Source organism: Gekko japonicus, unplaced genomic scaffold (genome assembly GCF_001447785.1).
Source record: "Gekko japonicus isolate JY-2015 unplaced genomic scaffold, Gekko_japonicus_V1.1 scaffold168, whole genome shotgun sequence".
NCBI classification, from domain to species: Eukaryota; Metazoa; Chordata; class Lepidosauria; order Squamata; family Gekkonidae; genus Gekko; species Gekko japonicus.
The window spans coordinates 566,551-579,172 of NW_015167535.1; the positions used below are offsets into that span (position 1 = coordinate 566,551).

The following is a 12,622-nucleotide window of genomic DNA, read 5'->3' on the forward strand; positions in this document are numbered from 1 at the left end:
CCAGAGGCATCTCTCCTGATGAATCTCATTGCATCCTGACCAGGTGTCCACAGATACTTCCTCCTTCCATATTTATGACACTGTATCCTCAAGATGATCTGCCAGACTACACACCCTACAACCAAGCCCACTGCCACACATGCATGGTGATCAAGCAGGCATTCAGATAACTAAAGATGTGATTCCATTTACCATACCAGAGGATGGTGTGCCATGTCATCCCTGGCAGTGGCCAGGCTGTTTGTTGTCTGTGCAGTGGTCCACAACATGGCCATCCAGCAACAGCTCCCACCTCCCCTCAAAGGGGGCCTGGCGGAGGGCCCTTGGATAGGGGGACAGGACTATGAGCAGTCAGCGAAGGCAGTGACCAGGCAGGACATCAGGACACATGGAGCGGATGTAGGGATATATCTGGTGCAGGAGGTGCCCTGCCACCCTCGTTGCTTTTTGAGGTCAAGGATCCTGTGGTGCCCTTGGAAAGGGAGGGACAGCTGGCATGGAATGAACGAGGTCCCACTTTCACACCAGCATTTGTTGGGGTTCTGTACTAGCCTACCGCTCCCCCCCCCCCATCCTGTGCCAGGTGTCTGGCTACATTTGCAGTGATAGAGTTAACTCCCCTACTGCATGACAGCCACATTACAGGGAAGACACTTCAACCATGACTCCACAAATTGCCACCCACCCAGAGTGGCCCCAGGCTCATGGGCAAGGGCTTGGGGAGAAGGAAGGCACCAGTTGTTCCAGTGACCTCTGCAGCCAATATCCCCTGTGCATACTTATGCTACCACTAGGAATAAGGTCTGTTGTGGAAATAAATACATGGAGCTCTAGAAAGAGGCTCTGGGTGGGTGCCCCGGCCATGGGCACTCAGTGCTAATTTGCTGTGGCAACCTCAGCAGGGTATAATGACACAGAGCCTACCATTTTCTCCAGGGCAACTGATCTCTGCCATCTGGCAAGCAGTTGTAACTGTGGATATTTTCCCCTGCATAATAACGAAGGCTTCTATATATTGAGCACTAGATGAAGCTGTATGGTACAACTGAAGAAGTATCAATGAAATGAAGATTGGAATCCGGAGTCTTTGTCCTATGTCCTGTGTGCCGGCTTCTTTTGTACACTCTGTGTTGTTGTATGTCATATGTATACACTATATTGTATCTGTTTGTACACATTTGTGTTATATAAATATTCTTTGTTCCTTTGTACTTCAGCATAGTGCCTTTGATTGCATTATTTATACAGTGCTTTTTTTGGTTGTCGTAGTTAAGAGCCAGTTTGGTGTAGTGGTTTTTCTGGCAGACCTTGCTCTGAAGCATTAACTGCTATGCCACACTGACTGTCCTAGTTGAGAGCCAGTTTGGTGTAGTGGTTAAGAGCGCGGGCTCTAATCTGGGAGAACCAGGCTTGATTCCCCACTCCTCCACATGCAGCTGCTGGTGTGACCTTGGGTCAGTACTAAGTTCTGTCAGGGAAGTGGCCAAGCTGGCAGTGGGCAGGGAAGAGGAGTGGACCCAGCCCCCAGCCAATGGCACATAAGAACTCTTGAGTGATGGTTGATAGGGCAATTTAAATTTTTGTTATATCTGATAATAACTCCATTGCAACATCGTTGCAAACCCTGGTATCATGTGGTCTTGTCATACCCATTTTAGATGCTTAAGGTCTTAAGTGTGTGTTTTTTAAAGTTCATACTGATTTAATAGATATGTCACAAAGTCCACTGGAAAAGCTGCTGTGTGTCCTCATATCCCCCCTTACTCTCTTTCAGAGCAAGTACACAGACACTTGGAGCAACATGAAGTGAAATACCTTCAGTTTGTTTTCCGTTGGATGAATAACTTGTTGACGAGAGAAGTTCCCCTGCGGTGTACCATACGGCTTTGGGATACATATCAGGTGACCTGCTGCTTTTGTGCCTGCATAATAGTATGTAGTACGAGACATCCTTTTTCCACGCCTATACTTATTTGAGAAACAAACCTGGCTTGTCTCTGAGCTGCTGGTGCTGAGCATTTTTGATGCTTCTGTGCTTTAGAATTTTTTGCAGTTGTAACTGCAATGGGAGAGCTGGGTTTTTTGAAAACATTTATTAGTTGTTTTGTTATCCTCCCCCATTTCAATTTCAGTTCTGCTGCTTTCCTTTCTCTATAGTCCAAGCTTTGTATGAGAAAAGGTTTGTTATTGGCAAAGCTGACCCAATCATGAGGCGGACCTCAGGTGGTGAATTTGAGGGGCAGATTTCTGTTAAATTACAAGGAAAGGGTGAAGAGAGACTGAGAATATATTGTTGTTCCCAAAACTAAGGCTGGCCCAGGTTATTGTGAATATAGTTTCCATTACAATGACACCTTATCCAAGTGGGAAATTATTCAACTCATGTTCAAATTAAATCTTTATCTCAACAGCATATATTCCAGTCTTTCTGTTTCCAATTGATGGTTCCCTAGAAAACTTATGATCAAAATTAGCAGAAGAGAATACTGAAATGTGTTTTTTAGAACCTATCTAAATTACAAACCTGGGTTGTTGGAGAGTTTCATATCCAATTATCAAACAACTGCCCTACCCAATTAGACTAATAATCTTGGGCATTCTCCACTGGCATTTTAAGAATTGGTACAGGTTTGGTTTCATGCAATTTCTTAGAGGCATGGTTAGAGTGGCCTTGTTAAATATGTAAGTACATGTGATTTCTCAGTTAAAGTTTGTGTGGGTTGTTTTTAGTGGTTTAAGGCTGATAAACAGTGCTAAATAATTTGAAGGTGACTGCTGGAATAAAAATCTCATTCTTAAATGGACACCATTCGGCAGGTAATGATATGGAAAACGTAGCATATAAATCTGAGTGTAATTGTATACACGTAAACAGCCATGCATACTTGTGCTCTTGAATAATTGCATGCATAAATCCAAAGAGCAGCCAGAAATAAAAGAAATTTAGCAGTTCCTCTTTACCTTTATACCTACTAAACTTGAACTTGTGGGTCACCATACCAAAAAGATTGGGAACCACTGGGGTAAAAGGCTAGGTAGCCTGTGGTGGTAGACCTAATCTGTATCAGATTTCTTTTCCTCATACATGCTGTGTATGTTCTTCTGAAAACTATGAGAGGTATTGCTGCTGGGTGGCAAGCAGTAGTTAGCTATGGCCACCCATACTGGAGTCTCCTCTTCTGCGTCCCTTTTGTCTAGTCAGCACAGCAGGCCCATAGCCATTGGGGGGCATGGGGGGCATTTGGGGGCAATACCTTCGCATATGAGCACTGCTGCCTCATCAAAAATCAAGAAAATTATTTTTAAATGGTAGCTTCAGTCTCATTTTCTTTTTTTCTGGGCCATAAATAAATAGATTTTAAAAAATTAAAATAAAATAAAATTGCAAAAAATAAAATAAAACTGAAAAATGCAAAAGAGAGTGTCGGATATTACCCCCCCCCCCCGGCTTACATAGAAAAGCAGCCCAGAATCGAGCCTCTCCAATCAAAAGGACTAGAGGCTACAGCAGATCTGGAGCTGCTGCAGGCGTGGCTGGGGTGCCCTCCCAAATTTCCCCGCACCCCACCAACCAAAAATTTCTGACTACACCCCTGCTGCACAGTAATTTCATCTGCGGCAACCTGTTAAGCAACTGCTGAAGGAACATCTAATCATCTGTTGCTTTCTGGATCAGTGGCTAGATCAACAGCCAGTGGTAGGCAGCTACTGCCATGTGTGCCGACAGCAGTCCACCATATCATCTTCCTTGGCACCCATGAACAAATCTCTGCCCAAGCAGCCAAGGCACCAGCAGCACTGCTGGGGCCAGGGGTGTGAGAGAAGGCAACAGTCATGGCTTATGCCTTTCACTTCCTCCCAGACCTACACAAAGCGAATCCTTGAGATGCTGGCAGTGCTGTTGGGGCATGACTTGTGCAAAGCATCTCCACACACTTGCCCCATTTTATTTGACAGCACAACAATAGTTTCACATGTAGACAGTGCATTTTTTCCAACACTTGGGCCTTAAAAAACTGGTCTGTCCAGACTTCCTGTCCCATATCTATTTCCCCCTCTAGTTCTTTTATCCTTTTGCCTATGAGAATTCTTAATTGCCATTGCTAAATTAATATCTAGTGTTAGGATTGCCTTTGGCTGCCTCTCTTTCTTCTACATACTGTGAACCTAAATAAATGACTCCCTCAATGTGACCCTCACTGTACCCTTCCTGTTTTTCTTTGCTTTCTAGTCAATTTTTTTCCTGCCCTTCCTCCATGGAGCTGAGGATGTCATGCATGGTTTTCCCTTTCCCGCTTTATCATCACAATAACCCTGTGGGCTAGTAAGGCTGAGCAAGAATGGCTGGCCCAAGGTCACCCAGCAAATTTGAATGGCATACTGGAGACTTGTGTGTTGCTGGACATTCCTGAGTTGGATGCTGTTGCCTGTGGGCTGCTGCTAGCCTATGGACTCTTCCTCCAGCAGTCAAGGGGAGCTGCTTAATGGGCATGCTTGGAGCTGCCAGCCCAGCCCCTTAAGCAGCACTCTAGCCTAACCTCTTAGGGCTTTTAGCATGCGTGGGAGCTGTTGGATCAGCTGACTCCTGTCTGTGCCCAAAGCCCTAAGAGACAGGGCTGGAGCTCTGCTTAAAAGGGAAGAGTGAGGAAGCATGTGTTATGGGAAGGAGGGCCAGACAGAGAGGGAAAAGGTAATAGCACTTAACCTGGACAGATTCTGTACCACTGAACACAAAATAGAACAGAATGTACTAAATCAGTCAATCGATTGATATTAAGGCCAGCCAAACTAATGCAATACAGAGAGATCAAATGGGGCTGCATGTTCCACTTAGAAGTACTTTGTACTTACTCTTACTTGTAGATGCATTCTGCATCTACAAGCAAAACTCACATTTTTTGAGTTAACTGGCTGCCAACCCCTCCCTCCCTCCCTCCCTCCCTTCATCCATGATTCTTGAAAAAGAAAGGAAGGGAGGGGGAAATCCAGGCCCACACATGGAAGACAGACACATTTGGGAGCAGGGAATCCCCTAGTCCTTTATATTTACTGATTCCTTCTTATGCTCTCTCTGGCTTTTGTAAAAGTTTGCCTGAACAGGAGGACACGTCCTCGTTTGTCTTTGGAGAAGGAAGGAAAGAAAACAGAACCGGGAGAGAGCATCAGCCCAAAGAGAGAGAGGTGGAATCAGGCAGTGCAATGGGCAGCACTTAAATACCCGCAGAAACAATTCTACTTTAGAAAGGATTAGCAATTTGAAAGCAATTTGAAAGCGGATGAGAACAAAGAAACATAGCAAAAGGAGTTTGGTAGCTGTGGGGCAACAGTATGCTGGAAGCGGTCTGAATGTGGATTCCTATAAAACAAATGCAGAAACAAGAGAAAGCCCCAAAACAAAGTACTCTTCACTTTTTATATTCAGCTTGAGGAAGCCCTGGCCCACCTAATGGTTTCTGACCAAAATGTGAACATCCTTCTCTGACCACTAAAACCACACTACCTATATACTTATTCCTGAAACTATGTGAGTGACAGCCGCTGCCCAACACAAATTAAAGAAAAACAGTATTAATAGGCCACTAGGTTTCATTGTCAGGGCCTCCCGAAATCTGCTCGTAGCTGTGCGCCCAACCACATGCAGCCTTGTTCCGTGCCTTTCCTGATTTATTAAAGCTGGCCACGAAGGGTTCCAAGGTGCCTTCAGGGAAATTATCAACAAGTCCCTCTCTGAGGGGCAGTTCCCGGGAGCACTCAAGGAAGCGATGGTCCACCCTCTTCTGAAAAAAAAATCTCTGGATCCGGCCGAATTGGCTAACTATTGGCTGGTTTCCAATTTGCCCTACTTGGGCAAATTAATCAAGAGGGTGGTGGTGATACAGTTACAGGGCTTTATGGATGACACTTCTGTATTACATCCCTTCCAGTCCAGCTTCTGCCCTGGACATGGGACAGAGACGGCGCTGGTCGCTTTGACGGATGACCTCCAGAGACATCTGGATTGGGGTGGTGCAGCGGTATTGCTGTTGTTAGATCTGTTGGCCACATTTGACACGGTTGACCATCAGCTGCTGACCTACCACCTTGCCGACATGGGGATCTAGGGGTTTGCCTTGCAATGGCTTGCTTCTTTTCACCAGGGTCGGGGACAAAGGGTGGCACTAGAGGAACAGCAGTCCAGGAGACACCCGCTGGAGTGCGGTGTGCCTCAAGGGGCAGTGCTGTCCCCAATGTTATTTAACATCTATATGCGCCCCCTTGCCCAGATTGCCCGGAGGTATGGGCTGGGCTGTCATCAGTATGCTGATGATACCCAGCTCTATCTGATGTTGGGGGGCCAGTCGTACTGCAGACCGGAAGATCTGGACCGGACTCTGAAGCTGAACCCGGTGAAGACGGAGGTCCTGTGCCTGAGTCGGGGCAGTTTGGGGGCGAGGTTCCCACTCTCGACCTTTAGTGGGGCACCATTGGTGCCAGCGCCAGAGGTTAGGAGCTTGGGAGTGCTCCTGGACGCCTCCTTAACAATGGAGACCCAGGTAGCAGCCACTGCTAAGTCAGCCTTTTACCATCTTTGGCTGAATTGGCAGTTGGTTCCCTTCCTTGGCCATGACGACCTGGCTACAGTGACCCATGTGACGGTCACCTTGAGACTAGACTACTGTAACGCTGTCTACATGGGGCTGCCCTTGTCACAAATCCAGAAGCTGCAGCTAGTGCAGAATGCTGCCGCCAGGCTTGTGATGGGTGTCCCTAAATGGGAGCACATCCAGCCTGTTCTGAAGGCTACCAGTAGCATACCGAATTCACTTCAAGGTGCTGGTATTGACCTTTAAAGCCCTATATGGCCAGGGTCTGACATACCTGTGGGACCGCCTTTCCCTATATATAACCCAGAGAGCACTATGGTCAGGAACACACCACCGACTGACCGTTCCAAGCCCTAAGGATGCCAGGCTTGCTGCCACCAGGGCAGGGCCTTTTCAGTGGCGGCTCCATACTGGTGGACTGAGCTCCCCGAAGAGATCAGGACCCTGCGGGACCTTTAGCAGTTCCGCAGGGCCTGCAAGATAGAGCTCTTCCACCAGGCTTTCAATTAGGAGCTGCCACACCATCAACAACAACATCTATGGTTACGGGCTGGTCCTGGTCTGGAGAGCATATTACATCATCGCTGTATGCTGAAGATCACTCAGTTGGAAAGAACCATTACCATCACTAGCACTTTAATTGTTGGAGTGTTCTAATGTTTTAATGTTTACTGTCAGTGCTTATATTTAAATGTTTTAATCTTTGTATATGGTTTTACGGTACTGGGTACCGACTAATGTTAGCTGCCCTGAGCCCTCTCACTGGGAGGGCGGGGTATAAATCGAAATAATAAATAAATAAACAAAAAGAGGTGCCTGGAATAAAGAGCTTTGAAGTTTTAAAGGTGTCTTCCAATGAGTTCTTCACTTACATTTTGATTGAAATAATTTGTCCTAAATTTTAGCACATCCCACTCTAGCTTTCTGTATCCACAGCCTAGCTCTGTTGTACAGAAAATTGCAGTGTTCCTCAGTGTAAACTCCTTCATGCAATAGGAAAAGAATGAAGCTGATTTGTTTTTAGCTTGCATTTCATCAGCAGAATCACAGGTTCGGGGCTAATAGTTTATTCTATCAATTATTCTCACAATTTTGATAGTATTGTTCAAAATTTGTTTCCATCTTGGTCAGTCTGACATTTTTCCCTTGGATGACTCAGGACTGCTTCTGTTGGAATGAGTTTGAGGTCACGTTCACACTGTCGTTTTTGTCACTCATTTGCCCCTATTGCTTCACGGTGCCCCCCCCCCCAAATGTGTTTTGCTTTCTATAGTAGTCCCAGAGGGAGTAAAACACATGTGGAAAGGGGGGGGGGGAACCAAAGCAGTAGGGACAAATGAGTGACAAAATGACAGTGCAGAAGTGGCCAAAGTAGCCCTAATTCTCCCACATTCATTCTCTTAATTTCACCCCCACCATCCTGTTCCTGTAATTTATATCACCAGAACATTCCTCTGTTACTGAAATTCATAATCTAGGGCTCATATTTTTAATCTGGGCGGTTGTATCTGCTGTTGCATATAAGCCTTATTTTAATACTGCTGTTTCTCATATGAGTGTATTTTCTCCCCCTTTGATATAGAATACTTGCTTAAATTTGGCTTACTCTTTCAGTTATTTGAGATAATTGAGTGTGCAGCAAAGTACTTAGCACAGGATAAGGTGACCTCATGATTAATCCTTCATATGCAAGTTACCTGTAAAAGCATTGTATCTGTTTTTATCCTGTCCTTCCTCCAAAGTGGTCAGATCAGCATGTGACCGTACAGGCAGAGCCAGTTCCAGGTTTTGGGGGGCTCTGGGCAAAGGCTACCTGGCTCCCTCTCCCTACCCACCACCATGACCTCTGCATGTGCTCCTCTTCTTACTCACCTGAACATATATACCTCCCACACTGCTCTCCTCTGTATTCTTCTCAGCCTGCTCCCTTGTAAGCCCTCCTACCACCCGTTCTCCCAGCCACATGTACCACACACATACCCAGTGATGTTGCACAGCATGTGTGGCTAGATCTGCAGGTGGCAAAAAGTCTTGCAAGCCAACAGGTGAGTGAAGAAGGAGCATGCTTGCATGTGGCATAAATGGGAGGCTAGCTCAGGGGCTTCACCAGAAGCACTGAGCCCCAGTAGCTGCTGCACCTTGGGGTATGCTGATGCCTGCCTATAGTAACCTTGTGAGTTAGGTTAGACTGACAGTCACAAGGTCACTCAGTCGACTTCCGTGGACCAAGCTCACTTGGGTCCTAGTCTGACACTCTAGTTTGTACCTAGTCTGCTGTACCTAGGCTGGGGAAGGTTCAGCAATGGGTGAGGATATGGGATTCCCCCCCCCCCCCGCGAGTTTTGTAGGCCCCTACTTCTATAATGGCACTTTTACCCACACTAAATTATACATTTCAATATACTTTGCAACTGGATTTTACTGTGTGAAATGGCAAAATCCACTTGTAGTGAAACTGCATTTTAGCATGTGTGAAAGCTCCCGTATTTGCCAACTCCAGGTTGGGAAATACCAGGAGATTTGGGGTGTGGGGCCCGGGGATGGCACAATTAAGGGAGGGGGTGGGACGCCATGCACCCCATCCTCCAAAGCAGCCATTTTCTCAAGGGGAGCCGAACTCTGTCGTCTGGAGGTCCGTTGTAATTTCAGGAGATCCCCAGGCCCCAGCTGGAGGTCGGCAACCCTGTTTACAGCCTGGCTCAACAAAGCACCGTTTATTTCAGATACCGCCTTCATAACAAATGAGTTCGACACCCCTGCTATAGGGCATGTGTCTGCAGAGAAGCATCCTACAGGACCAAAACGGGTACACTTTGGGCAGCTTTCTATGTTCTGTAGTAATGCAAGCAAGTCACACTTCTTTCTGCATGTCTGTGTAATGAAAGAAATTAGAGTCTATGTTGTAACTGCTTCTGAGGAAACAGAAGAACAGACTCTAGGGAAACTCTGGGATGCTTGGATACAGGCCTGTGAAACTTTAAGTGTGTTTAGTAGAGCCATGCTATTATTGGAGCAGCTCCAGTAGATGATACATTTCGCCACAAGGAGAAGCAGGGTTGCAGGTTATTTTATTTCAGTGCCATCCAAGTTGCTGGCAGGCCACAGAGAGAAACTCTGCAATTAAACGTAACTGAGTATTGATGCAGAACTATTTCTTAACATTTTTATATTTTATTGGGAGTTTTCCCAAGAAGTACAATTTTAAAAAGGAAGAAAAATCAGCGAGTCAGTATGATATATTGGGGTAGGCTGAAAGAGCAAATCTGAAATCCCTGCTCAGTTGTGAAGCTCTCCAGAAGAGCTTTGGCAAATCACTGTCTCTAACCCGTGCTATCTCATAGGGTTGCTGTGAGGACAAGATGCTGGGGATGGGAAATAGTGCACTACCTTAAGTTCCTTAGAGGTAGGGCAATTTAAAAATGTAATAAGTTCATCCATCCAATCAAATGCAATTCTGCTGCTCAGAAATAGTCATCCTTTTTTTTTAACCCAGCATCAATAAATCCTCTAAAACGTATCCTGAAATGGAAAAATTAAGTATATAGCTCAGTGATGGCGAACCTTTTAGAGACCGAGTGCCCAAACTGCGACCCAAAACCCACTTATTTATCGCAAAGTGCCAACACGGCAATTTAACCTGAATACTGAGGTTTTACTTTAGAAAAAACAACTCATACATTAACTTAAGATGATCCAAACAAAGTAAGGAAAGCAATCCCAAATTTTTTCATTTACTTAAAATTATTTGGCAGAGAATTCGACACTTTAATGATGGTCTGGGCCTGGCTGGGGTGATGGCATGCGTGCCCACAGAGAGGGCTCTGAGTGCCACCTCTGGCACCCGTGCCATAGGTTCGCCACCACTGATATAGCTTATCCCTGTGATTATGACCTAGGAATTCTATGGCAGCAGGTCCTAAGGTGTCATTTTTTTGGTGAACGCTTCTGAAATAATGGCCCATGCACACAACTTGTGCACACTCTTTTTGGAGCTGTCATCTCCACACACATACACCCCAAATTGTCTTCTATATTGTTCTTCCAGTAAGTCACTTTTTTGGTTTCTGTGTACCCCCTCTCCCACTGGTGGTTTTTGCTGCTGTGCTGTTACTTTTTCTTGGGTTTCTTTTGTTTGCTTACCCCATCTTGCATAGAAAACATGTAAAAAATTTTTTGCCAGAGTATAAACTGAAATTCTCAGCTGTTCTTCCTGTGCAAGGGTGTATGTTGTTACAAACCTGTATCTTTGACTGATGTAGCCAGCTTATTCCAGTTGACCCGAAAGCATATTGTGCTTCCATAGCAGCTGAGGGTTGTGAATGACCTTTTAAAAATTTAGTTACAGCTTAAGAAAAGAAGCGACAATCAAATTAAAAACAAATCAATGCTCACATAACAATGCTTTCAGAGCAGTTCTGTGGGAGTGTGGATCAAACAACGTGGCATTCTTCAGACATGCTAGATCAATATTTGTCTTTTATGCTTAGGTTAGAAAAATGAGGGCACACTGACAAACATAAAAAGGCAGAAAAATAGAGAGGAGTAATCTCTTTAGTACCCTTGGCTGCTGTGAACCTCTAGAACTAGTTACATCTGTCCACTGTCAGGGCCTGAGTTGATGGGCCAGCAGTGTGATCTGTATTCTGTAGGCTGTTTCCTCCAAGAAAGAGGATCCAGTCTAGTATGTCTCCTTAGCTGGATTAGTTTTGTTGAGCAACAGTATCGTAATGTGATATTTGAGCAACTCCTATAAACTTAACTAATTTAAATGTACCACTTGCAGTCTTTGCTGACTTTTAACAATGCCTTTTAACAAGAGAGTGAGAAAGGCAGTAATAGGATACAATCTCAAAAACGGCAGAATGATATCAGTCCGAATCCAGGGCAAACCATTCAGCATCACAGTAATCCAAGTGTATGCCCCAAACTCTGATGCAGAAGACGCTGAAGTGGACTGGTTCTAACAAGACCACAACACCTCCTAGAACGAATGCCAACAAAAGATGCTCTTATCATCATGGGGGACTGGAATGCTAAAGTAGGAAGTCAAAAGGTAACCAGAATAATGGACAAGCTTGGCCTTGGAGAATAAAATGAAGCTAGGCAAAGGCTAACAGAGTTTTGTCAAGAGAACATGCTGGTCATAGTGAACACCCTTTTCCAACAACCTAAGAGGCGACTGTACACATGGACATCACCAGATGGGCAACACCAAAATCAGATTGATTATATCAGTTGCAGTCAAAGATGAAGAAGCTCTATACAGTCAGTAAAAACAAGACCTGGAGCTGACTGTGGTTCAGATCATGAGCTACTCTTTGCAAAATTCAGGCTTAAACTGAAGAAAGTTGGGGAAACCACTAGGCCTTTCAGGTTTGACCTACCGTATTTTTCGGACCATAAGACGCACCTGACCATAAGACGCACCTAGTTTTTAGAGGAGGAAAACAGGGGAAAAAATATTCTGAACCCTGGGGCTGTCATTCCAGTTCCTGAAAGGGTTAAAGGGCTCAAGGCCAAACAAGATGTCCCAGGCAGCCTACAAGGAAAAAAATCAGAGTCTCCCATCAAAGCTTCCAAATGTTTCAAGGGCTGTGTTAAAGAGAAGCCCAGACCCCCCCAGCACTGTGCTTCAGAACAGACCAGCTGCTTCCTATGAACCCCTGGGGCAAAAGAGGTAGCATGAATCCCAACATCTAGACCCACAAGCAAACAGTGATTTCCTGCCCCTAGTTCCAAAGGAGAGAAATTCGCAGCTTTCCAGGAAGAAGGCACAAGTCATTCAATGCACTCAAAAGATAGAGAAGTTTGCTTTTAGGCTGTTCAAAGAGCAGCAAACAAATCTCCGGAGACAAGGCAGAGAGCCACAGATCCTCAGCACACCCATCTGTTAAAAAGGAGCTTGAACTTACATTTTAAACGACACGTTCTCAGGTCCATTAAGCACATAAAAAACGAAAGTAAACCAAGCTCCAAGAGGACCCAACCAAATCACACAGAAATTAAGGGAAGAGCAGACTGTTCCATTGGGTGGGGGG

At 45.3% G+C, this 12,622-nt stretch overlaps 1 protein-coding gene across 1 annotated transcript in view; it reads left to right on the top strand.

The window, feature by feature from the left end:
* Window positions 1-12,622, top strand: part of TBC1D22A (TBC1 domain family member 22A) — a 233,518-nt gene that overhangs the window by 127,701 nt on the left and 93,195 nt on the right. The window contains 1 exon segment of the mRNA XM_015413497.1: window positions 1,775-1,902. Within this exon segment, the coding sequence (XP_015268983.1) occupies window positions 1,775-1,902 (128 nt within the window).